The sequence below is a fragment of the Tursiops truncatus genome, chromosome 13, assembly GCF_011762595.2.
Source record: "Tursiops truncatus isolate mTurTru1 chromosome 13, mTurTru1.mat.Y, whole genome shotgun sequence".
NCBI classification, from domain to species: Eukaryota; Metazoa; Chordata; class Mammalia; order Artiodactyla; family Delphinidae; genus Tursiops; species Tursiops truncatus.
In genome coordinates this window covers 18,772,466-18,798,068 of record NC_047046.1, presented here as the reverse complement: position 1 = coordinate 18,798,068, position 25,603 = coordinate 18,772,466, and the positions used below count along the sequence as shown (strand labels likewise).

The 25,603-nt window shown below is 44.8% G+C and overlaps 1 protein-coding gene across 4 annotated transcripts in view; it reads right to left on the bottom strand.

Moving 5' to 3' along the window:
• Window positions 1-315: 315 nt before the first annotated feature.
• SGSM1 (small G protein signaling modulator 1) overlaps window positions 316-25,603 on the bottom strand; it is an 82,339-nt gene continuing 57,051 nt past the window's right edge. For 2 of the 4 annotated variants that reach the window (XM_004323326.4, XM_073790247.1), the window contains 9 exons: window positions 23,232-23,414; window positions 21,917-21,985; window positions 20,009-20,599; window positions 18,319-18,443; window positions 16,004-16,086; window positions 12,643-12,752; window positions 11,208-11,304; window positions 9,943-10,110; window positions 316-6,989 (listed from right to left, as the gene is read on the bottom strand). In XM_004323326.4, the coding sequence (XP_004323374.2) occupies window positions 6,901-6,989; window positions 9,943-10,110; window positions 11,208-11,304; window positions 12,643-12,752; window positions 16,004-16,086; window positions 18,319-18,443; window positions 20,009-20,599; window positions 21,917-21,985; window positions 23,232-23,414 (1,515 nt within the window). In that variant the 3' untranslated portion in view covers window positions 316-6,900. The remainder of the gene's footprint in view (window positions 6,990-9,942; window positions 10,111-11,207; window positions 11,305-12,642; window positions 12,753-16,003; window positions 16,087-18,318; window positions 18,444-20,008; window positions 20,600-21,916; window positions 21,986-23,231; window positions 23,415-25,603) is intronic. The other 2 variants (XM_073790249.1, XM_073790250.1) reach the window with 1 other exon arrangement.

The window sequence follows — 25,603 nt, the reverse complement described above, 5'->3', positions numbered from 1 at the left end:
AAGAGCGCCCTAATCTTCCCTTGGGGAATGACCCTCAGCAACTCTCTGACCACCCCAGGCTTTAGGATGGACAAATGAGTCCTTCTGGCCAGTCAAACCCAGTCAGAATGATTGGTTCAGAGATGGGCATGGGACCTGTATAAGCCAACATGGACAAGAGTGGAACCACCAGATAGACAAAGATGGAGCTCTAAAGACTTCACTTGAGTAGCTGGATGCAGCCATGCCTGCTCCGCTACCTGCAAGAGACATAGTCACAGGCAGCACCAGGCTGGTACCCCTCTAGTTAGACTGCCCAGAAGAAAGAGTGAACCGCTCTCTTCCCAGGGATGGAATCTGATTGGCCAGAACTGAGTCATGTGCCCACCTTGGGGGGAGGGGCTTGTCAGCAATCTCAATAGACTATAACTATAGTTATAACGTAGGAGATACATTTCCCCAGAAGATGGGAGAAGTTGCTGGTCCTAGAATGGGGCAAGGATGCCAGGCAAGCAAAAACATTTGATACCAAACTCTCTCTTTAAGGGAAGCTTTATTATCTGCATTTCACAAAAGTGAAAACTGAAGCTCAGAGAGACAAAGTCACTTGCCCAAAGTCACACAGCTGATCAGTGGCAGAGCTGGGATTTGAATCCAGGTCTGTCAGACTCTGTGATGGAGGCAAAATAACACCTGAATTTGTGATCTCTGCCCCGACCCAGCTCACCAAACTCTTTTGGTTTTAAATGTTCAACTAAGAACATCTGTAAATAACAATATTATATTATTAGAGCGATTCTATTATTTTGAAAACACACAAACCACAGAGAATGCAGCTTGCATTTGTCTTTCAGAAAAAAATGACAATAATTACTTTAAAAAGTAATAGAATAATGGAATAAAGTAATAGAAAACCTAGGAAGCCACCACATGGTATCCAAATGGACTCGAAGACCAGTGGTATGTTTCAAGTGTCATCAGCACTTTGATGTGAGTCAGGCTTCTGTGGGAAGATTCCAGGAGGCCCAGGCAGCATCCCAGTGCAAAAAGCAGCAAGTAGATGCCGCCAAGAAGAAGCCCAAACTCAGCTTCAGGTCACCCACCTGAGCTAGGGATGAGCCGCCTCCTCTATGTAATAACCTTACAGTAGCTCCCAAGTTCCTTAATTTTCTCCTTCAACAATTTCAGCAATGCCAAAGGGAGCAAATCTGCAGCCTATGAAGCAGAAGCATTTACACAGACACTGTCTTTATTTGACAAGAGACAGAGGGATCTGTCTGTCTTATTTTCTGTTCATCATAATAAGAGGTATTCTTTATTTGCAGGAGCCCTTTACCTGCCGAGGCTGGAAATCACTGTGCCCACAAGACTGAATAAAGCAAGCCAGGAAGATACTGCAGGATTCCTGCCCAGCACCCCGATGTAATGGAAAGTCCCTAGGGAACAGCATCGTTCTGTAGGTCATTTGAATTCTACTAGGTTGACTTAGCAACGGATTGGCAAGCTGGCACTTCAAAAAGGATCAAACTGTGCTCCTTCTAGAGTCTATACCTGTCCTGGGCTCAAGCTCTCAATGTGTCCAGCAGCTTAAAAGCCTGCAGCACAGAGACCTGAGAGCCCTTCCCTGATTCAGCAGAACCCGATGCAAACTGCAGAGTCAGAGCGGGGTTTGCTCCTGCCAAGAACTGATGGCCTCACCACACCTAACTCCAGTTGCTCTGTCATAGCCCCAGAGGGCTCAGAGCTCATCCCTTCCCCAGTTCTCCTTCAGGAGCTGTGTCAAAGATTCACCTGAGAACCTGAGCAAGACAGATGATGGGAACTCAGGGAAACTGAGGTCCCAACCAGGAAATCATCCCCAGTGATGCTAGGGGCAGAGGGTCCCAGTGGAAAGAGGGGGGCCAGGACTGAATCCAGACCCAAGGGAGGCATTATTACCCCCAGTTCACAGAAATGCAAACCAAGGCTCAGAGAGGCAAGGTCACTTGCCCAAAGCCACACAGCCAGGAAGCGGCAGAGTTGGGATCCTAAGTCATCCCTCCCCAAGCATGTGGATAAAGATATAGGACCTGATTTTAGTTGGTGTGGTGAGAAAGTCACTCCCACTTCAATCCTCCTTGAAGTCCTCCAAGAAGAAAGGCTCGTCAGGTGCTAGCACGTCTTTAACCTCTCAAACGCTTAGCGCATCTCTTCTTAATGGCAAGAGAGCAAGCTTCAGAAAGCCTTTGGTGGGAAATAGTATTTTGGCAAAATAAGATTTATTTTTACAACCATCTTCTGTTTATGCAAATGATTCTGGCTTGCCATAAGTTTGAAGTTTTAAAAAATGAGTTGATTTAAAGAAAACTAGTAAAGGGACTTTCCCTGGCGGTCCAGTGGTTAAGATTCCGCGCTTCCACTGCAGGGAGTGCAGGTTCGCTCCCTGATCGGGGAACTAAGACCCCACATGCAACACGGTGTGGCCGAAAAGTAAAAAGAAAAAAGAAGACTAGTAAAGATATAATAGTACAGATGGTACACAGATATGGTCCAAATCAAAAGGTGGACTGCAGGTGACTTGAGTTTGATGCTGTCATAAAACCTGGGGAGAAGACTCATTGATTGATGGATCTAATGTCTCTCAAACTTGAGTATCTGTTGAAAAGGAAAGAAATCTAAACCACTTCCTCCCACTGCCCTTGACTGTACCCTCACCTCCTTTCTCCGATGGGCTGCTGGGACCTCAGGCCTGGGAGAGATGGAGGGAGGGATAAGAAGGAAGATGAAACAGGATGGCATAAATGGTTGCAGCCGTTCTGAAATGGGATGGTCGGGGCCTCCCAAACTCTTTGCATAAGTGCTTCTCAGTTGCCCCATGGCCTCTCCCACAAGCCAAATGGAAAGCTCGAGGTGAAAAGAAAATGGAATGTGATTTAGAAGAGAGATGACAGAGCAGCCAGAGGGTCTAAACCCAGCAGTGTTGTTCTGAATGAGAACAGCAACATTCAGTCAGAAGACATGGTGACGGACAGTGTCCACATGCCCATGGCTACAAGGAAAGGAGGCAGAAGGGGCAGAGGAGAGGAATCGGAGGGATGGGGGAAGGAGAAGATAAAGAAATGGAGGAAAAGATGGAGGAGGTGGCGGAGGAAGAAGAAGAAAAAGGGGGGAGGAGGGGTCCACAGTGACAACTGTGTGTGCCGTACGCATGGCAGCAAAGACCCCTTCTCCATTCCTGCTTCGAGTCACGAAAACGTGCCTAGTGGCCCGAGACTCATCTTCTCACATCTATGCAAGGTGCAGATGCATGTGTTTAGGAAAAACTTTACAAAAGCAAAACATTCTCTTAGGATTTTTTTCCCACAAAATACATCATCCTTTACCGTAAGTCAATAGTGCATGTAACTGCACATTTGTACACACATAACAGGTATGCTGGTGGTACCCAGGTCTGGTGGTGCCAGGCAGCTGCAAGAATAGTGGGGTCCTCCAGGAGGAGGGCCATGTGTACCAAGCTATGGCTGGAGTTGGGGAAATGAGACCAGTGGCTTCAAAGGATGGTCAGAACATCAGGGCCAGTCTTTGCTCTCAGAAGCTTCTCCCAGGAAGAAGCAGACCTTCCCACTAAGAGAGCCCCATGGGGGCCAGCAAAAGACAAGTCCCCACCTTCCCGCTGCTGTGTGGCTTCAGACTTACCTCTGCTGGCAATCTTCCAAGAAAGTGGTGACTTGGGCTCAGCCAGGCCACCAATGCCACCTGAAACTCCTTTACTTTGCTGGCCTATTTGGAAACTAACTTTTTCTATAGAAAACCTGAAGTTTTGATGGGTGCTCATTAGATTAAATCAAGCTTTGCTTCTGCAGCGGAAAACCAGAAGTTTCCCTTGGTGCATGGGGGTGGAGATCCATGTGAGGTCTCCATTGCCCAAAGACTGTGGCTCAGAATGGCAGCCGTGAGTGGGAATCATAGATATTGAGGAGATAAGTTGATGGTCTATGGGAACACTGGGGGTGAGAGAGGAGCTAGCTCAGCAGTGGGGATACAGTGAGGCATCAACTTAGAGGTATACTCTTGAGTCCAATGGCTGACCATCTTGGGACCCCTCCTGTGCATGGACCTTGGGATACATGGTAGACTGTTTGCAAAAATACTCAATTATTTCCGTGCCTGTATTTACAGCCCTTTTCATTGTCACTTTTCAAAACCTCCCATCAACTGGCGGAATCTATTTCTCCATCCTTTCAATCTGAGCTCAGCCATATGACTTCTTTGACCAAAAGAATATAGTAGAAATAACTTTATGCCAATTCCAATCCTAGGTCTCAAGAGGCATTGCACACTTCTGTTTGCTCTCTTAGAAACTGCCATCATGGCCATGTAAACAAGCCTGAGCTAGCCTAATGGAGGATGAGAGATACATGGCCCAGTTTCTCCCACTATCCTAGCCAACAGCTGGCCAACTGTCAAAAGCAGAGTTGCCTGGCTGGCCATCAGCTGATCAGAGACACACAAAGAAGTCGAGCTGAGACCAGAAGAACCACCCAGCTGAACCCAGCTCATATTGTTGACCTACAGAATCATCACAAGCTAAATAAATGGCTGTTTGAAGCCACTAAGATTTGGGGTGGTTTGTTACACAGCATTACTTGTGGTAACAGCTAACTGATACAAAGGATGAGACGAGATTCACCAGCCTTGAACTTTCAGGGGAAAGACCAGGGAGCTATCATAAGAATACGTCCCTCTCTGTGTCTGGGTCACTGAGGTGGGGTGGAGGGTGGGGTATGAGGACACAGTCTTCAGAAGCAAGCATTTCTTTTTTTCAAATTAAAAAGAAAATCCCCAAACAAAGAAACAAAAAATAACCCAGGTTCACATGTTTCTGTTTATATATTTTCTCTCTATATAGACACAACTCTGTAGTAAACTGCAACAAGATATGTTGGCAACACTGAGAAAAGGAGGGCACTCCATAGATAAAACAACTCGCACGCATACGATTCAGGGACACAAGGACACACACAACGTACAAAGATCCAAATAAACACAGTAAGCCGAATAAATAGGAGTTATTCCAAATCACAACCACGACGCTCTCTGGAACACCACGAGAGAAGGCAGAGAAGAGATTTTGTGCTGTACTTTCAGACTAGTCTGTCAAAAAATAAATAAGAATCGGAAGGTCTAGGACCTGGGTCTTGCTAAAATAACATCCTCTGTAGTGAACAGTTGAATGGCAATATAAACTTTTATCTGGAGGGGACTTTCATACATTTTCTCCCATCTTGGGAAGGTGGGGGACTAGGGCGAGGAGATGCATTTCTCACGGAGCGTTCTTTGGAAGCGAGGGCCATCTAGTCTCATCCATCCTGCCCAGGAGACCATACTCAGGCGGAAGTTCAGTGCAACCTAAAGTGCTGGGTCCAAGGGAAGTGCCTTCACAAGCACGCCAGGCAGGGACTGCTCCCCTTCCTGGTTTGCTCAGGACGGAAGGACTAATGCACTCTCTCTGCGAATGCTTCAAAGTGCTTGACGAGTCTCCTACCCTCTCCAAAATCCTACCTGCCATTCTTGGGACGAGCATCCCTCCCCAACTCTCACTGTTTCTCCCGACTCTCGTACACTCTCGGGAGAGAAGGGCTGGCAGGACCACTCTCTTGGGAGGACAGGTAGGCAGGTAAACTAGCTTGCTTAGGGTCTGTTTGGGGATTGGTGACCCTCTGTGTGAAGACATGGAGGGGACCATTTCCAGTCTGGTCTGTGACCCTGGCACCAGTTCATCAGCTGATGTTTCTTTCCCAAGGAAAACACCCGCCATACCCTACCTGGGCCAACCTCTGTCCTCCTTTCCCTCCTTTGTCCTGAGTGAGCAAGGGCACTTAGAGAAAAGCCAGCCTCCCTAAACAAGTGGCTTGCACTAACACACATCTTCCAAGCTTCTGGAACATCAGACCCGATGTATGGAAGGAGAGGCGAGGTCCTTCCTAGGAAGAGAGGAAGGGGATGTGGACTCTGCCCTGCCCGGGGGCCCCTGAGCAGGACCCGGAAGAGGCCTATCTCATGCTTACAGACACTTCTCACAGGCAGACGTCTTTCTTTAAAAGAAGAAAAAAGTCTCTCCTGGGCCAGGTGGAGGAGAAAAAATGAGAAATATACAATGGTTGAAATCCCGGACCCCAAGAGAGATGTGCAAAGGACCCCATGTGCCTTTTCTAAATGGAAGAAAATCTCAGGATATAGGCGGCTCAGGTACAAAGAAAGTGGAGAGGGAGATACACTTGTAGCCCCTCCTCCAAGCCAGTGGTTCTCAAATGGGGCTATTTGGCAATGTCTGGAGGTGCTCCGGGATGTCACAAGGGGCTGGGGAGGAGGGTGCTACCGGCACGTAGTAGGTAGGGGCCAGGGATGCTGCTCAAATTCCAACAGTGCACAGGGCAGCATCCCTCCAAAAAGCATTAAATGTCAACAGTGCTCTGCTCCAGGCCAACCTTCCAGCCATGTTCTGGAACATCTCCAAAGGCCCCTTTCAAAGTACAGAGGTAGCCCCACAGACCTCTCCTATACCAGTTTCCAAAAAGTTCCCTCCCCAAGTCTCATCCGACAAGACAGTTGGAGGGATGGGAGAGAAGAGGGAGGAGACCATTCTGGGGACCATGAACGAAGATGTTCCCTCCGCACACCAACAACTCCCAACTCCCACAAGGGAGAAATCCCAGACTTGGGCAATCTTTGGTCAAACAGAAAAACGTAAGGCTGAACTGAAGGGGCAATCCCTTGATCCCACCTGCCTGGTGGCCAAAGTTGGGGTACTTTCTCTTTGCACAGAGGTCCATGCTCGGGAACAGATGCCAGGACCTTGCTCCCTGGGCAGCCAGGAGGAGAAGCAGGCAGGACAGGCAGGTGGGCAGAGGCTTGGGTGACGCTGCCTGGGTGACGTGGTCCTCACTTGTTCTCAATCAGGGTCTGCACCTTGTACACGAGGTCCCGGGCCAGCTTCAGGACCTGCTTGGTGTTGTGTCGCTCGGCCATTTCTGAAAGAGCGGAAGTAAAATCTCATGAGCCTCCTTCTGTGTCCATCCTCGGGATGCACTTTCAGTGCCCAGAGAGGTCTCTGGGGCATCCCCATCATCATCATCATCTGGCATCACCCCCAGAGCAGTTCTGGAAGCAGAGACTTTGGGGAAGGCCTGCATCTCCAGACCTTGGTTTTCTCATCTGTAAAATGGGAACCATAACAGTACCTACTTCACAAGGTTACCGTGAGATCAAACGAGACGAAGCTGACTCTCAGTGTGTGTGTTTAAAAAAAAAAATTAGGTCCTCCCACCACCCTCCTACAAACATGATGACTGGACACCTTTTAAGAAAGCAATGCCAGGCACAGGGTAGATGCTTAAAAGTAGAGAAGGAAGGAAGCAACAGAAGGAGAGGGGGAGGGGAGGGGAGAAAGGACCAGTAATCACTTTGTCGAGAGTGACATAAAATGATCAGCTCTTCAAAGCAGAATAATCCTAAACTTAGACATTTATCATAAAGAACTCATTTGGGGACTTCCCTGGTGGTCCAGTGGTAGTCCCCACCTTCCAGTGCAGGGGACGTGGGTTTGAATCCTGGTCAGGGAACTAAGATCCCACATGCCATGGGGCAACTAAGCCCACGTGCCACAACTACTGAGCCCACATGCTGCAAACTACAGAGCCCACGCGCTCTGGGGCCTGCGCACCACAACTAGAGAGAGACAACCTGCATGCCACAGCTAGAGAGAAGCCCGCATGCTGCAATGAAAGATCCTGCATGCCGCAACGAAGATCCTGCGCTCTGCAACTAAGACCTGACACAGGCAAGTAAATAAATAAATAAATAAAAGTTGAAATAAAAACAAATAAAAATAGGGATAAGTAACATTAAAAAAAAACCTCAGAAAAACAAAACAGAACAAGAAAGAAAGAAATGATTTGGTAGAAGAAAAACAAACAAACAAACAAAAAACACTAACACCGTGGTTCCCAAACTGGGTGCTGAGGAATCCCAGGGTGCCACAGTGAACACATGGAAACTTTGAGGGAAATACAGCTATCTTCCACATCTACTGAACACCACATAAACTGCTAATGCAAGTGAGTTTGCAAATTTCATGACATTCCTATTAACGGCTTTCTAGCTTTGCAAAAACTAGGTTTTCAGCAAGCAGTTGCCGTGATAAAAGCAACTATCATGTGAAAATCACTGTGGAATAGGAAATGAAGGTGGTGGGGTTCAAAACGATTCCAAGGTTTGAGAAGTTGTGCAAAGCCCAACAGGTGAACACACCCATTAGTAACTGTACTTATTTATTTATTTATTTTTATTTATTTATTTTGGCCACGCCGTGTGGCGTGTGGGATCTTAGTTCCCTGACCAGGGATTGAACCCATGTCCCTTGCATCAGGAGCACGGAGTCTTAACCACTGGACCGCCAGGGAAGTCCCAGTAACTGTACTTATTTAAATATAAAATAAAAATACGATTTTCTTTTGACTTACACGTATTATTTTTTCAAATGGCTACTAAGTTGTTAGGAGAGATATACTTATTAGGTGGTTTGGACCTAACTAGTTAGTGAATGGAACTTTTGGTCCGAGTGCCACGAAAACTTTACGGAGACATCAGGGGTGCCATGAACTGAGAAAGTTTGAGAACCTCCACGCTAAGACAGGAATTGCTTTGGGTTCTCAATCACACCCTCAAACCAAAAACAACCTAGATGCCCAATCAGAAGGGACGGTTCAGTAAGTTATGAACAGTCACTTGAGGTATATTCTGCTGTCTTAAAAAATGATTATATAGAAGATGGTTTTTAAAACATTAAGCGGAAAAAACCCTAGATACAACTGGATTCTGAAATGGTAACAACATAAAAATATCCATTACTTTGGGAAAGACTAGATGGAAAAAACATTTTTTAAAAAATGAACCCACTAAGTACAGCGTGGTTTCCTGGATTGGATCCTGGAGCAGAAAAAGGACATTAGTTAAAAACCAAGTGAAATCAAGTCAGTCTGTAGTTTAGTTGATAATAATATATCAATGTTAATTGCTTTGTTCTACAAATGTACTAGGATCAGGTAACATATTAACATTAGGGGCAGCTGGGTGAAGTGTATTGGGAACTCTCTGTACTATCTTTGCAACTTTTCTCTAAATCTAAAATCACTCCAAAATAAAACAGCTTCTTTAAAGGAAACTAATAATGTTTCCAGTGTAAGGTCATCACAGGTGGCTTTTTTCTTCTTTTGCTTTTTCCAAAACCTTCCTTAGTTTAAGAAAATGTTTTAATAGTGATAATATTGATAGTAGCAACAGCTTCTATTCATAGTAACAGCTATGAGCCAAGTACCATCTGACTGATGGGCTTTATATCCTTGTGGTCTCATTTAATCCTCCTGACATCTCCGTGAGGGAGGTGTTAGTACCATTTTATCCCCAAGGACTCTGAAGCCCAGAGACATAAAGTCACTTGCCCAAGTCACACAGCCCCCAGGTGGCAAGGCTGGGATCAGAATCCATCTCTGTTTGATTGCAAAGACTGTGCCTGTTTCATGCCATTTCAACTGCTTTCCTGTATCTGCTTTCCCTACACACGTCAACCTTCTGAAGAAGACACTGTTACTCCATTTCCCAGATGCGGAAGCAGATGTTTAGAGAGAGGGGAAGTGACGTGTCCATGGCACAGCTGATTAATGGCAGAGCCAGGGATGCTCCCTGAGCCTGATTTCAACACCTAGGCCCCTTCTGCCAGATCCCTGAGAAAAACACACAGGGATCACTCAGCATTACAAGATGTTAACTCATCCATTTGGAAATAGCTGCAAGAAGTGGGGAGAACCCTCCTCCATCCCCTTCATGGTGTATCAGTCTCAGTGACCCTCCATCCCTCTCCAGGCCCCAGGAAGGGGCCCTCCAGAAGCCTGCATCCCTCAGATAAGACCCTGGTCACATGGATACCATTAAAAAATTTGATGATGTCTGTGAAATCCATGTTGTTCTCCAAGATGATGTCACGGTAGACCTCCACCAGCGCCAGCGCGATGAACAGGACATAGTGGGCAGACGACACATGTTTGGCTGCCCAGATGGTCTCCCAAACAGAGAAGACGTCATCATAGATGAGTTCTGCCGGGACACCAACACACACGCGCAGGGGAAGGGTCAGTCACTGAGCTCACGGTGCTGCCCTCCCTCCGGAAAGATCCCAGGCCAGCCATGGTCCGCGCTTCTGTCCTGGAGCAGTGGACAGAGCTCAGGCCAGGAGACAGGAGACCTGGACGCTGTCATTTGACAGAAGCCTCAGTTTTCCCCTCTGTAGAATAGGCTATGCAAACCAGGTGGGTTGTAAGTTTCCAACTCTGACATCCTGTAAGTGGAGGAACCGGGCACATGCAGATTTGATTTACATTGACCTGTCCTTGCCCTGCCCCTTGGTCAGTGTCCCCCTCTCTCCCTGCTCCCTCCATCTCTTTTAGCACCAATGGGGGTATCTCCTTTTCCCCCTGCACCCAGGCAGAGCTGGCTGCTGTCTCTGGGTCTGGTAAAGAGATAGAATCGAGCAATGATGAAAAGTAAGGCTTCCTATGTCCAATAAACTCAGTCTGAATCCTGGCCCCATCACTTACTAGTAAGGTGACCTTGGGCTAGTTACTTCCCCTCCATGAGCCCTTCTCTTTCCTCATCTGTAAGTGCGGTGATACTAACAGTAATAAAGGACTGAAGAAATAATACATAGAAATGGCTCAGCACAGTGCCTGGACCTTAATAAACACCTCCATACAGGTTAGATATTATTAGCATCACCCCAAATTGGCATGACAGCAATGCACCGTGTCAGACATCATTTCTAAGTCACGTGTGAAAGATGCTCTATGGGCTTCCGAGTTCTTGGCCTCTGATAAGCGGCTTAATAGAATGGAAGGGAACTGGGCTTAGGTAGCCAGAGTGGGGCTCAGATCCTGGCTTTATTATTCCTAGCTCTGAATTTAGTTCTTCTCAGTCTTAGTTTCCTCATCTGTAAAATGGGGATTGTGACAACACCTACTGCATAGTGTCTCTGCAAGAGAAGTTGGGTGAACTGATAGTCAGAACTCAACAAATGGGCATGACTCTCTTCCACTGGCTTTGTTACAACACCTCCCAGCCTCACCTCCCTGGTACCTTTTCCCCTGAGATTCTGCTACAAAGAGTCTGAGAACAAGTTTCCAGTTTGAAGTCTGTACCTCGCTTGAAATCCAGCAGGAACCAGCGGTAGCAGAAGTAGAAGTGAGTGTAGTCCCCATTCTGATGCATCAGCTCGAAGAGCTCTGAGTCCAGGATCTGTCAGAGAAGGGAAAGATAGGCATCAGTCTCCTGGGCAAAGGCTAGACAAGAGGGGACAGCTGAATAAATGATGCTACCTCCCCACACCAGATACCATACAGCCCTTAACAACCAGGTGGAGTTTAAAAATGGGCAAAGGATTTGAGGTGGAAGTCAACCTAGCTCAACCTAACCCCGTCATTTCTCTAAAGAAGATGTGCAAATAGCCAATAAGCACGAGAGATGCAACAAATGGGCATCATTAGCAATTAGGAAAATGCAAATCAAAACCATAATGAGAGACCACTTCACATGCACTAGGATGGCTATAATAAAAATGACAGACAACAAAGCGTTGGTGAGGATGAAGAGATACTGGAACCCTTATATGTTGCTGGTGGGAATGCAAACTGGTGCAGCTGTAATTCCACTCCTAGGTATATCCCCAAGAGAAATGAAAACCTATGTCCATATAAAAACTTGTACATGAATGTACACAACAGCATTATTCATAACAGCAAAAAAAGTGGGAACCACTCAAGTGTTTATCAGTGGATGAATGGATAAACAAAATGTGGTCTATCCATGCAATGGAATATTCGGCAATAAAAAGGAATGATGTACAGATATATGCTATAACATAGATGGACCTTGAAAGCATGATGCTAAGTGAAAGAAGTCAGACACAAGAGGCCACATATTGTGTGACTCCATTTATATGAAATGTCCAGAATAGGTAAATCTACAGAGACAGAAAGTAGATTAGTAGTTGCCAGGAGCTGGGGAGGGATTGACATTAATGGGTATGGGGATTCTTTTTGGGGTGATGAAAGTGTTCTGAAATTAGATAGTGATGATGATTTCACACCCGTGAATATTCTAAAAATCACTGAATTGAACATTTTAAAAGGGTGAATTTTATGGTACATGAATTGATCTCAAAAGAGGTGTGTGTGTGCGTGTGTGTGTGTGTGTGTGAGACAGAGAGAGAGAGAGAGAGAGAGAGAGAGAGAGAAAGCGAGAGAAAGCGAGCGAGAGAGAAATATACTCAAATATTTCTTTGCAGAAAAGGACCAATACATTCAAACATCCTGTTAAGGGCGAGGGCCATGTCTTGTTCATCAGTGTAGCCACAGTGCCTGAACAAATAAATGCTCAGTGAGAATGAATGTAGTGGAGTTGAGCTGCTGAGTGAAGGTTGAGTTGAATTGAGTTTTTTAGTTTAACTCAACTGGGCTGAGTTAAGTAGGATTGAGAGACTGAATCAAGTTAAACAAGGCGTGGCTATTAAGTTGGCTTGCGGTCCATTGGGCTGAGCCGGAATAAGTTATATTATTGAAAAGCACAAGGTCCTACCTGGATTAGCGACCTCATGTTGGCAAAGTGCGTGTCCATGGCGCCTCCGTGGGGGAAGTTCTGGTTCATCCTCTTCATGAGCTCGGTGAAGCAGCTGAAGGCAAGCGCCTCTGCGGGAAGAGCACAGGAGGAACAGTCAACTGCGCCACTGCCCAAGGAACCCGAGGTCCCAAAGTGATGGTCCGAGGCCCTGAGCTGGTTCACAAAGTCCACAGCCAAATGAGAAACATAAGGACAATGGAGTACAAATGTATACCATTTCAAGGAACACTCTCCAATTAATTACATACTTCCCACCTTTAGAGGTACTGAAGTGTTTTATTTTAGGAAACAATGGTGACAGCAAAATGCTCTGTTTTAAAGATCCCTATTTGCTATAATGAAAAGTTGACAATGTTTGGTCCCAAACTTTTTGAAAAAAAAATTCTACAGGGTTCATGAAATTCTCATGTCTGGGAACCACTGTATTAAAAGAGCAATAGTTAATATTGGAAGGGTGTTTGCAGGCCTTATGCAAAGAAAGGGTCAAATAACATTGGGAAATGCTGCTTAGAGAGCCACTACCTATATTAAGAATGAAAAGGCTCTGAGAAGTCATGTAATTTAAAAAATCTTTTATATTGTTCAACCAGGTGTTTAAAAACTTTATTTGAAAATAGTACCTTTTTTCTCTCTTAACACCTAGTAACTTTGGGGAAAGTTATGAGAAGGTTTCCAGAGGCACAGTAGGATCTCATTTATTTTTTAAAAGACTTTATTTTTCAGAACAGTTTACATTTACAGAAAAATTGGGAAGAGTGTACAGAGAGTTTCCATATACCCCACACTTCGTTCCCCCTATTACTAACATCTCCCATTAGTATGGTACGTTTGTTACAATTAATGACCCACTGATGATACATAATTGACTCAAGTCCATAGTTTTTTTTATCTTATGTCCTTTTTCTGTGCCAAGAACTCATCCAAGGACTACATTACATACAACTGTCATCTCTCCCTAGGCTCCTCTTAGCTACGGCAGTGCCTCAGGCCTTCCTTGTTTTTGATGACCTTGATAGTTATGAAGAATACTTGTCAGGTATTCTACGGGATGCCTCCCTATTGGAATTTATCTGATGTTTTTCTCATGATAAGACTGGAATTATGGGTTATTGGGAGAAAGACGTAGGTAAGGTGCCATTTTAATCACATCATATCGAGGGTATACTGTATCAATGTGACTGAGGATGGTTGATGACCTTGGCCAGCTGATAGAGGCAGTGTTTTCAGGTTTCCCCACTGCATGGTTTCTCTCTCACCTCCCACCCCCTTCTACACTGAACTTTCTGGAAGCAAGTCACTATGCTCAGCTCTGAAGAGTTGGGAGTCATACTTCCCATTTTAAAACAGCCTTACTGAGGTTCACGTACCATAAAATCCACTCTTTTAAATGTATAATTCACTGGTTTTAGTATATTCACATCTGTGAACCAAAATCTCTCATTTCAGAACATTTTCATCACCCCCCAAAGGCACTCTCTCTATATCAGAGGTCATCACCTATTTCCCTCTCCCTGCAGTCCCTGTCAACCACTAGTCTATTTTCTGTCTCTATAGATTTGTCCCTTCTGGCAGCAATCTTATTTTACTGTTGCTAAAAGGCCCAGCTTCTCACATGATCTTGGAGGCAGTTTTCATATCTTACTGGCTTCCTCATTAATAAGTTGAATAAAATCTTTGTCATGTGTTTATTTTATTTGTATGAGAGAGACACATTAACTTTTTGAAAATTGTATTTTATCAGTTCTGAAGGTCATCCACTGAGATGTTTGAGGGGATTAATCCAATGGAGACAAATTAAATCAATTTACCTGTACATCCTCGGTGGCAACAGAACTTTTTCTGAACTTCTAGTTCTTTTTTTCTTTTTCTACTGATATTATGTATTTGTTTTCATTTCTGGCTTGTATACCTTCAATAAGTTAATCTGAATTGGTGGCAGCAATGACTGGGGATTTGCTCTTATGGTCTGACTATTTGGTGATCTCTGTTGGGTGTATAATGAAAGCCTATTCTCTCTTGGGCGAGAGATGACAGAGAATCCAATTTTGTCGTCTTTTTTTCTTTGTTGTTCTTTTTTTTTTTTTTATCTGTTTGTCTATTTGCAAACTCAAATCAATTAAGAATTACATGCTCACTGGAAGAAAAATAACTAAGTTTTTGTGTTTCTGGTTCACTGTTTTCAGCAGTGTTTTATAGTTTTTGGTGTACAAATCTTGCACTTCGTCTGTTACATTTATTCATAAGCATTTTATTCTTTTAGATGCTATTGAAAATGGAACTGCTTTCCTAATTTCATTTTTAGATTATTCATGGCAATTGTATAGAAATTCAACTGACTTTTATATAGGTCCTCTATCCTGCAACCCTGCTGAACTTGTTTATTAGTTTTAATGTGTTTTGGATTCCTTAGGATTTTCTATAGGCAAGATCATGCCATCTGAAAATATACATGGTTTTACTTCCTTTCCAATCTGGATGCCTTTTATTTCTTTTTCTTCCCTAATTGTAAAGGCGAGGGCCTTTTGTGGCAAAAGTGGGCATCTTTGTCTTACTCTTGATCTTAGGTGAGAAGTGTTCAGTATTTCACCGTTGAGTATGATGTTAGTTGTGGGTTTTCTGCTGAATTTTGTCAGATGGCATCTCTTTGTCAACTGAGATGATCATGTGATTTTTGTCCTTTATTCTATGAATGTAGTGAATTACACTGATTGATTTTCATACATTGAACCAGCCTGGGATTCCTGGGATAAATCCCATTTGGTCTTGAAATATAATCCTTTTCATATATTGATGGATTCTAGTTTGCTAGTGTTTTGTTGAGGATTTTTGCCTTTGATTTCATAAAGGATGTTGGCCTGCAGTTTTCTTTTCTTGTGATGTCTTTGTCTGGTATTGGTATTAGGGTACCAGTGGGTCCTCATACAAGGACCTGCCTTATAGGATGAGTTGAGACGTGTTCCCTCTTCTTCTCTGTTTTAGAAGAGTTTATGAAGTATTGGTATTCATTCTTTGTTAAGTGTTCGGTAGAATTCACTAGTGAAGCTGTCTGTGTCAGAGTTTTCCTTTGTTCTCACTCATGTTTATAAAACCAGTGGCTAGCAAAAGGTTGGATGGGTGTTGGACACCTGGAAATAAGTGTTGGTCAACATGGAATAAGAGAACTTTTTATTTCACTAGGACCTTGATGTGTTCACTGGACAGGCCTTCTGAGCACCTGTACTGACCCATTCCATGGAGTCACAGAGTCAGGTTAACCTCTCTTCTATGTAGTGGGAAGGAAACTGCATCCCCAGGTCTGGGGCAGGGAGGATACACTCACCGTCATCCAGAATGACCAACAGTGGAGCCAGGAGGTCACACATACCCTGGACATAGCCGATATCAATGTGCTGCCAGATGTAGCTACAAGAGAGACACAAGATGCCCAGTGATGGCCCCCACGGCATGCCTCTCCAACCCCCTCCTCCTTTACCTCCATCCTGGTTTGGTCCCCATCTCTCACCTGGACCACTCCCTCAACCTCCTGCCTGCATCCCCATCCCCAGTCTCACTCTCTTCAAATATCCTATGCTCAGTCACCAGGGTGTCCTTCTTAAAGCTCAGCTCAAGGAGACCACTACATGCTCAAAAACCCCACTGCATGACAGGACAGTGTCCATACTCCTTAACTGGGGGTGCAAGGAGTTCATAGTTTCCTCCCAATCCCTCTTTACAGTCTCACACTTCACTTCCCAGTGCTTCTTCCCCTCCAGCTGCAGAGGTATTTACCTTTGTACAAATAAAGCATACATTCATGCCGCTGTGCTTTTGTCCCAGCAGCTTCCTCTGCCTGGAATTTCCATCTGTCCCTTAATAATAATAACTAATATTTACTAAGCATTTACCGTATGCTCTGTCCACTATACATGAACTATATCATTTAATTCTCAAAATAATCATATGAAAAAGTTACTATTATTATCCCATTTCACAGGTAGGGGTAATGAGGCACAGAGAACCAAGTGACATGCACCAGGTCATACACCTAACAATAAACGGTAGAGACAGGATTTGAACCCAGGTGGCCTCACTCCAGAGTATGTGCTCTTAACTTCAGTGCTAAATGATTTATTTCTTCAGTGTCTTCTCTTTTTGCCAAAATTCATCTTGAAGGTCACACCACAGTGAGGCCTTCCGTGATTTCTCCTGGTGCCATACCTAGGTAAAAGTCAGTCTATCCTTCCTTCCCCTCCAGCACTATTTAATTTTAAGGTAGCATGCTATATTAAAGTTAATTATGTTTGTATCTCATCAACTAAATTTTGAGTGGCAGTAATTGCTTGGGAGACCATAAGACAGAATAGTTAAGAGGTGGTATTTATTAATAAGAACGGTTTGAACAGGGTTTGGCAATCCTTTTCTGAGAGGTCCAGATAAGAAGTATTTTCAGCTGTGTAGGCCATATGTTCTCTTTCTCAACTACATAACTTTGCAGAAGCAATCACAGATAATACGCAACCAAATGGGCATAGATAAATTCTAAAAAAAAATTTATTTACAAAAGCAAGTGGTAGGCTGGATTTGGCCCATGGGCTGTAGTAGTAGCTTGCCAACCCCTGAGTTAGAGTAGCATGTAAAGAAGTCCAGGGTGCACTGCTGAGTGTAAAAAGCAAGTTGTAGAAAAATAGTTTATAGTATAACCCAACGCAGATAAACATTTTTAAAAAATTAAAACGTGTGCATTCATATTATATTATACTATATATTACATAGTATAACTATATATTATATAGTATAATTACATGCTATATATTTATACAGTTATATAGCATTATATTACATTAAATATTAATTACTATCTAAATATCAATATATTAACATGTGTATATTCATATTATACTATATATTTATATAATTATATACTACATATGAAGCATAACTATATGTTATATAGTATAACATTGTATATTATATAATATACTATCTATTATAAATGTGTATATATAGATATCTCATATATATGGCTTGGGAGGATATTCACTAAACTGTTAGCAGTAGTTTCTTCTTCTAGGTGAGTGGCATTAATGACTGGATATAAAAGGAGAAGTTTCTCTTTATACTTTATGAACTTCTGATTTCTTTGGTTGATTCAGGTTTTTAATAAGCATGGGTTACTTTCATATATCAAGAAATAAAATATTTACTATTTAATAAAAAGTAACAAGTAGCCCCAAATCCTGGCTTAAAGAAATAAAGCAGAGATTCTAGAGTCCGAGAGAAATGGGTGAGTTCCCGTACAGCCACTGCCCACCTGGAGGGACCCTGAGCAATGTGGTACCCCTCTGAGCCTCTATTTCCTCACCTATAAAAGGGGATAACACTTACCTCATAGGCTTGTTGTGAGGACCAAGTGAAATGATGTTAGTAAAGGGCTCAGGACAGTGCCTGGTATACAGTAGGTGCTTAATAAATGCTCTCTATTATTATCATTACTGTAATTTTTATATAATTGTCAGGATGGGCTGGAATGAGATTCAAGGTGGGCATGGTGCCAGCTGCAGAGAGTGCAATTCTAAATGGGCTCCCCGTAGCCCACACCAGTGCCATCCCCTCCCAATCCCTGACTGATCCATCCCCCCCACCCACCCCAGCCACCTGCACATGATGTTCCGTAGCTTCTCCAGGTTGGCGGGTGTGAAGTACCAGTAGTTGCGGTCACACCTCTGCACGTCCTTCTCGATGCGGTGCAGGTTCACCGTGTACAGATCCAGCAGCTCTGGCTGCGGGCCCCCAGGAGGGGAGGAAAAGAACAATTACACCCCAACTCCTCACAGAGGCTGTCTTCCAGAGATTCTCTTTCCTCCTCCTAGCCCTCTCCTGTCATCACTGAAAAAAACTTCCTCTACCTGGACCAGTCAGATGTTCGACTTTATTTTTGTTGCTATTGTCTCCTGAGAAAGCCTCTTTCACTTTGTATGTTGAAAATTCTCTTTTTTTCCTTTATAAAACAACACAATCCTGGGACTTCCCTGGTGGGCCAGCGGTTAAGACTCCACACTCCCAATGCAAGGGGCCCGTGTTTGATCCCTGGTCAGGGAACTAGATCCCGCATGCTGCAACTAAGAGAGCCTGCAGGCTGCAACTAAAGATTCTGCACACCACAATGAAGATCCCGCAAACGGCAATGAAAATCCCGCATGCCGCAACTAAGACCTGGCGCAGCCAAATAAAAAAATATATTAAAAAAAATAAACCAAAAAAAATAAAACAACACAATCCTATGAGATGTATAGAATTATTATCCCCATTTTATAGATGAAAAAAGTAAGATTGATATATATGTGTATCTATATGCTACAATATATATGTAGCAAACTAATAAAAAGCAAACGAAGAAATGAAAATACTTCTAGGAAAAATAAAATTTTTTGCAGGAAAGAAAAAACATATACAGGTTACTACATGGATTATGCATTAAATTCGTATAATAATATAACCACCGAACAGTCATTTAACTAAAATTACTATAACCATAGTGAATGGGTGGGGATTGGGACGGTTTCACTCGTGTGGTGGGTGGGGGCGGCGGGGGGGGGGGGAAGGAAGAAGACTGAATCCTCTTCCTCCTCAGTGGGGAGTCAATAGATATCAAAAACTGAAGAAAAACAAAAAAAGATCAGTAAGTAGCAATACAAGTGTATTATTTACAGACATGAGGGTAAACACCAGATAATTGGGGCAGAATAAGTAACTACTACTGCCTCTGGGGAGAGCCTAATGGGCAGAGGTGGGGCGCACAACTTCCAGTGTTTGGATCCAGCCTTGTCTGACTGTTTGACTCTTTGTGATAGAAATAAAAAGTCCTTTAAAAGAAAATGGATATACAACACCTGGCCCAGAAAAACCTCCCTTTCAGTTGATGTCCTTTGCTTTGGGCTTTTTGGCAAGAAAGTAAAATATTTAAAAGATATTGGACCTGAGTGTAAATCAGGATGCTCACCATCAAGGTTTCTATTGATCGCTATGGGCTGAGCACAGAGGCCTTGACTCACTAATTCTGAAAACAACTGAGGGAGGAAGGTACGAGATAGATAGGGAAACTGAGGCTCAGAAAGATAAAGTGATGGACCTAAGCTGGGATCTGAACCCAGCACTGTTTGTCTGCAAAGCCTGTGTTCTTTAAGTATTATATTATCTTCTCTCCCAAATGGGTTTCTACAGTGAACCCTCCGTGATGGGAAAAGGCAATGAACCAGAGGTCGTTCTGGATAACTGAGGTTTGTGGGACACTCCCACCCTCCTGAGGCTGCAGAAAATTGAGTGGAGGAGAATCCTGGTGACTTACAGAGTAGGTGACGCCACTAGAAGACACAGGGGATGCCTCGTTGTTGGCAGAAGTGGTCACGGCCAGAGAAGCGAGCACAGGGAAGAGACTTTCCATCTCGGGCTCCTCTGAGAGGTCGTCCTCACTGCCCACCTGGCTCTGCTTCCCCACCTCGATGCCCCTCCAGCCCTCCATCGCAGGGCCCTCCCTTTCGGGCAGAGCTACATCCATACTGCCAGTGATGGACACGAACTCGTCCATGCTCCCGTTGGCCAGGAGGTCGCTCTCCAGGCTGTCCTGCACAGCCAGCTCCTCACGGGGGACCTCATCCCGGGAAGTGGTGGCCTCGCTGCTCTGCCCGTCATCCACACCGCTGTCCCTGGGTCGAATCACCAGTGGGGCAGGGCGCTGGGCGTCCATGACGCTGTCCTCCGTGCTCAGGCTGGGTTCTGAGTGCTCCGAGAGGCCCGAGGAGAAGTTGTGGGAGGAAGGGTGGCCGGAGTCTGGGGAACAGGTGCCATTCACCAGGTTCCCGTTGGGGATCTTGGGCTGCTTCTCCTCCAACCTGCATTCTGCCTCCACCTGCTCCACCTCGTCCACAGACTCGAAGACCTGCAGACCAGGTGCACAAAGACAGATGGACTAGGATGTCTATTGTGGTGCTACTGTCAGCAGCAGCCTGAATATCCATCCACAGGGGACTGGTTCAAATACGGAACATGCCTGCAGGGGAACACTATACAGTCAGTAAAAAGACTGAGGCAGAGCAAGGTGTAATATATGCTCCCATGTGTAGAAAATAAAAAATTGCTCCATATGCACACATAAGCGTAGAATAATCCAGAAAGAAACAAGGAAGCATTGCAGTTGACTCTGAGGAAGAATATCTTTTATCATACAAAATTATGTGCACATAATTGTTTAAAGTAAAAAAATTAGTTAACCACATAAGGAACAGGCTAAAAAGCATCCGTGTGGTGGACTATTACGGCTCAATTTTCAAAATTAGTTAGATGCATATGAAATATCATGGACAAGTCTCCAGGACACATATCTAAGATTTATTTGTGGTTCTTTGTGTCTGTAGGCCATATCCCGTCAAGGCAGACTGTATAAGATCATGTCCCAAGATCACTTGAAATATTTCTTCTGTGTGGTTATGTCACCAACTTGATTTACTGTTAATTTCATGTGCTTCTGGTTTTAAAAAGATTTCTTTTCGATTAAATTGCTTTTGGAGTTAACTTACCTAACTCCAAAGTCAAAACTAGAAAACAAAGTACATTCAGGGAAATGTAGCTTCTTTCCCTGTGCCCCTCACCCCACTTAAGTAACCATTTGATCAGTTTCTGGTTTATCCTTCCATCATTTTAGAAAACAGATGCAAATACATACATATATTAATATTTCCTCTGTTTATGCAAAAGGTGACATACTTTGCACATTTTTTCACTTTGTTTTTTTCTTTAATATTGAGTGAGAATGTGTTCACTTTTCTTTGCACTGAATGAAATGAAAGGCTGTTGAACAATACATCTGATGGTATTTATTTAGAAATTTTAAAAGATTACTAAACATCGCAATATATTACATACTGTCTATGTATTTCTGTGTATGTAAAGGCATACAGAAGGGTCTGGATGGATACACAGCAAATTGAAGATAGCAATGTTATCTCTAGGGAGGGCACGTGGGGATTAGGGATGGTCAAAGCCAAATTTAGTTTTCTCTGTAATATTTTAATTTTTTTAACAGGCAAAAGAGATTCATGTATTACTCGTGTAGGTAAAACTTCAATTTTTAATGCTAGCATAAAAAGCTAAAACAGATCAACCATGAGTGACCTGTATATGAAGGACCTCCAGTCCCATTATTCCAGGTTGGAGGGAGGGGGATGGGTGGGGAGGGGCGGAGCCTCCGGGAGGTCACCTGTGTGCTGCTGCTGGAGTCGCTCTGCAGGCGGATGTTCTGGCGGCCCGAACTGCAGCTCTGGGAGGACTGAGAGAAAAAGGGGTAGGATGGAGTGAGGGTGAGGCTGCATCCGGGTTCAGGGTCCCCACATTGAGCTCAGGAGGGGCTGCTGGGCTGGAAGTCAGTAAGTGTGGTCTTATCTCTGCCCCTGACTCAGGCAAGTCCCTTCTCAGGGCCTCAGCTTCCTACCTATCAAATAAAAGTGGGGCGGCGGCTCACTCCCTACTCCCTGGAGCCTCCTCGGAGGCCACAGCAGCCACTGGACCTCCACCTCCCACCCACAACCAGAGAACCCCACCTTTAACTGCTCTGCACTTGAGACTTCCAACTAATATTTTAGTTCAACTCAAAGGACTGGTTGTATGCATGTCTATGTTCTACTCCTTCCCTGTATACGTGCTTTTTGCCCTATAACTTCTAGCTTCTGTCTATCCTGATGCTAAGCTTGGCCAAGTGACCTGCTTTGGCCAGTGGGGTGTTAGCAAACTCGACAGGGCAAACACAAAAAAAATGCTTGTGCATTTCTGCTTTCTCTCTTTAAGATCTGCTTTCACTGCGAGAACATGGCCAGGCTAGCCTGCTGGAGGATGAGAAGTGAGGAGCAGGGCCGAGTCACCCCAGATATGTGAGAGGCCAACGAAGATCAACAAACCTTCTAGCTGAGCAGAACTGCCCGGCTGACCCACAGACTCATGAGTAAAAAACACATGTTTACTGTTGGACATCATTGGCTTTGGGGGGTTGTTTGTGACACAGTATTAGTGTGGCAATTGATGATGAATTTACCACTGGTGAAGGGAATTGACTTTCTTTTCATCCCCTGCTTTGGGATGCTAAACTGGAGATTCTATCAGGACAGATATGTCTGACCTGGTCACTGGAGCATTCTTGACATTCCTGACAGTACCTGGCACATAGTAGGTACTCAACAGCATTTGCTGAACAAATGAAAGTCTAACACTGTGCTGGGCACTTTATATATGCTAGCTTGTTTGAGTGGTACACAAATCTCCCCTATACAAATGATCATTCCCATTTCATAGATGAGGAAACTGAGGCCCAGAAGTAAAGGTGCTTGTCTGAGCCCCAGAGCTAAGAAATGAAGGGGCTGGAGTTTGAAGTCAGGTCTGTGTGACTCCAAAGTCACCTTCCACCTAAAAGCCAGGGGTGAGACTCTGTCCCAAGGCCCCAAACACCCAGCCCTCACCCTTCCTACAACAGCCTGATGGAGCAGAGCCCCGCCCCCTGCTCCCTGAGGGGAGCCACCCGTCACCTCATTGCTGATGGTGGAGTCCCGGTGCATCATCCGGTGCAGGTGGCTGTCCAGGCTGGCCCCCGAAGAGCACTTGGCCAGGGCGGCCGCGTGGGATTCCCGCTCCCTCTGCCGCACAATCGCTTCACAGCCCAGCCACTCGGACATGGTCTGCGCATAGCAGGCATGCATCTGCTCGTCCACCTGCCAAGGCAGATGCACGGTCACCTGGAATGGTGGGATCCCAGGGGACAACCAACCCAACCCAGAAGATGGTGGCTCTGACCTGGGACCCTGAGCCCTAGAAACACCCATCCAACTTCATGGAGTTAACACCCAACAGACGTTAACTGAACACTATGTGCCGGGCACTGGCTAGGCCCTGGGGATACACAAAAGTGAGCAAGGCAACTTCTTTCTTTCCATTTTTCCCTCCTTCCTTCCTATCTTCCTTCTTTTATTCATTCATTCATTCATACACTTATTCAAATATTTGTTGACAACCTACTCTGTGCCAGGCAGTATACTAAGCCTTGGGGATACTAAAATGAGCAGACTGTTCCTTTCCTTCTTTATTACCTTCTTTTCCTTTTTCCTACTTCATTCATTCATTCATTCATTCACTTGTTCATCTAAGTTGATAAGTACCTACTATGTGCTAGGCACCAACCTAGGCATACGAAACATAAGATGAGCAAGATGCCTCATTTGTCCATTCCTCCAGTCACTCAATGCACTTACCAGGGGCCTCCCAGGTGCCCAGCATGGGGGTAGGTGCTGAGAACACAAAGATGAATAAAAGTGACCCTTTCCTTTACTTACAGCAATGGCTTTAGAGAAGGGCCACAGGTTTCTAGTGTTTCCCTTGTGAGATTTCAGCAGAGAAGATCGGAGCTTACTTCATTTCTGTGTTGCACAGCCCAGGTAACTGAGGTTCTGAATCTGCCAGACCTCTGGGCACATGTGGGGCAGACAAGCTGACGAAAGGGTGTGAGGGGGCAGGAAGGAGAAGAGGGAGGGCAGGGAGCCTGCCCATGCCAGGGTTAGGAGGGGCGGGCGTCCTTTAGCTAGTCAGGACTTCCAGAGAGAGGCTCTGGGTCCACCCTGCCCAAGCCTGTCATGCGCAGCTCCCTCCCACTGACCTCCCGAAGACTCATCCAAGCCCACCTCCCTGTTCCCACTGCCATCCTAGGCTAGGCTTCCAGGACCCCTCACACAGATGACCTTCTTTCCTGGTGCCTGCTTGTCCCAGCCTGGCCCCTCCTGTCCATCTCCCACTCGGCAGTCTTCCTCCTGTTTCCTCTCCAGCCCTGCTTCTCACTGCTGCCCCCACCCCCCTCGTCCTTTACGTCCCAGCTACCCACGTCCGCACGCCCTTCCGCCCCTCCCCACACAAATGCACACAGACACACACACATCGCATCATGCAGGCGTCTCTCTTCCTAGAAGCCCTTCCTCAGTCTCCTCGCATGGAAAGCAACCTCTTCAAAGAATTCAGGTAGGCTTCTGCCCGGTGGAGGTGCCTCCTCTGTGCTCTTAAAGCCCCTGCGTTTGCCTCCATCTGATTTTGCATGAACCCCCCTAAACTGGCAAAGACCTCATCTAATGCACCTCTGGGTTCCCAGTCCCGAGCACGGGGCCTGCCACACCGGAATCCTCATGCTGGTCCTGAGATCATTTTCGACAGCTCGTGGCACAGCCTCAGCATGCGGAACCACAGTGCGAGAAAGTCTCCATAGTCAACTTTTCTGATTATGAGGAAGGCCAGTCTGGCACTACCGTGTCTTTAATCCATCCTTAATACCTTATAATCTCCCTTCTAAACAAAGAGAGAGCGGCCTCGGGCAGCCTGTGACATCTAGGTAGAACTGAATTATTTCATTTTGTCACATTCTATTTATTTTTGGAGTTTCCTTCTCTTTTGGCAAGTCATATTGGTTTTCCATTGATGGCAGGGATATAAAATGCCTTTTTAAGTAAGTTATATAAATTTTTAAGTGAATCAATTCAGAGACAAATACTTAGTAAATCGTAGCACGGATGGTACACAGACATGGAGTGTAAAGTATGAGTGGGTTTTGAAAACTCAGTATGAATAAAAGAATGTAAAATATCTCACTAATAATTTTTATATTGAGTACATGCTGAAATGGTAATATATTGGATATACTGGGTTAAATAAAATGTTATTAATTAATTTCACCCTGATAAAATGACATAGAACCACACACACACACACACACAGAGGAGCGGATGCAAAAACTAATGAAATCCTAGGTTGTACTGTACCAATGTTAATGTTCTGTTTTTTTGTTTTTTGGGTTTTTTTTGGCTGCGAGGCCTTTGGGATCTCGGTTCCCTGACCAGGGATCGAACCCAGGGCCCCGGCAGTG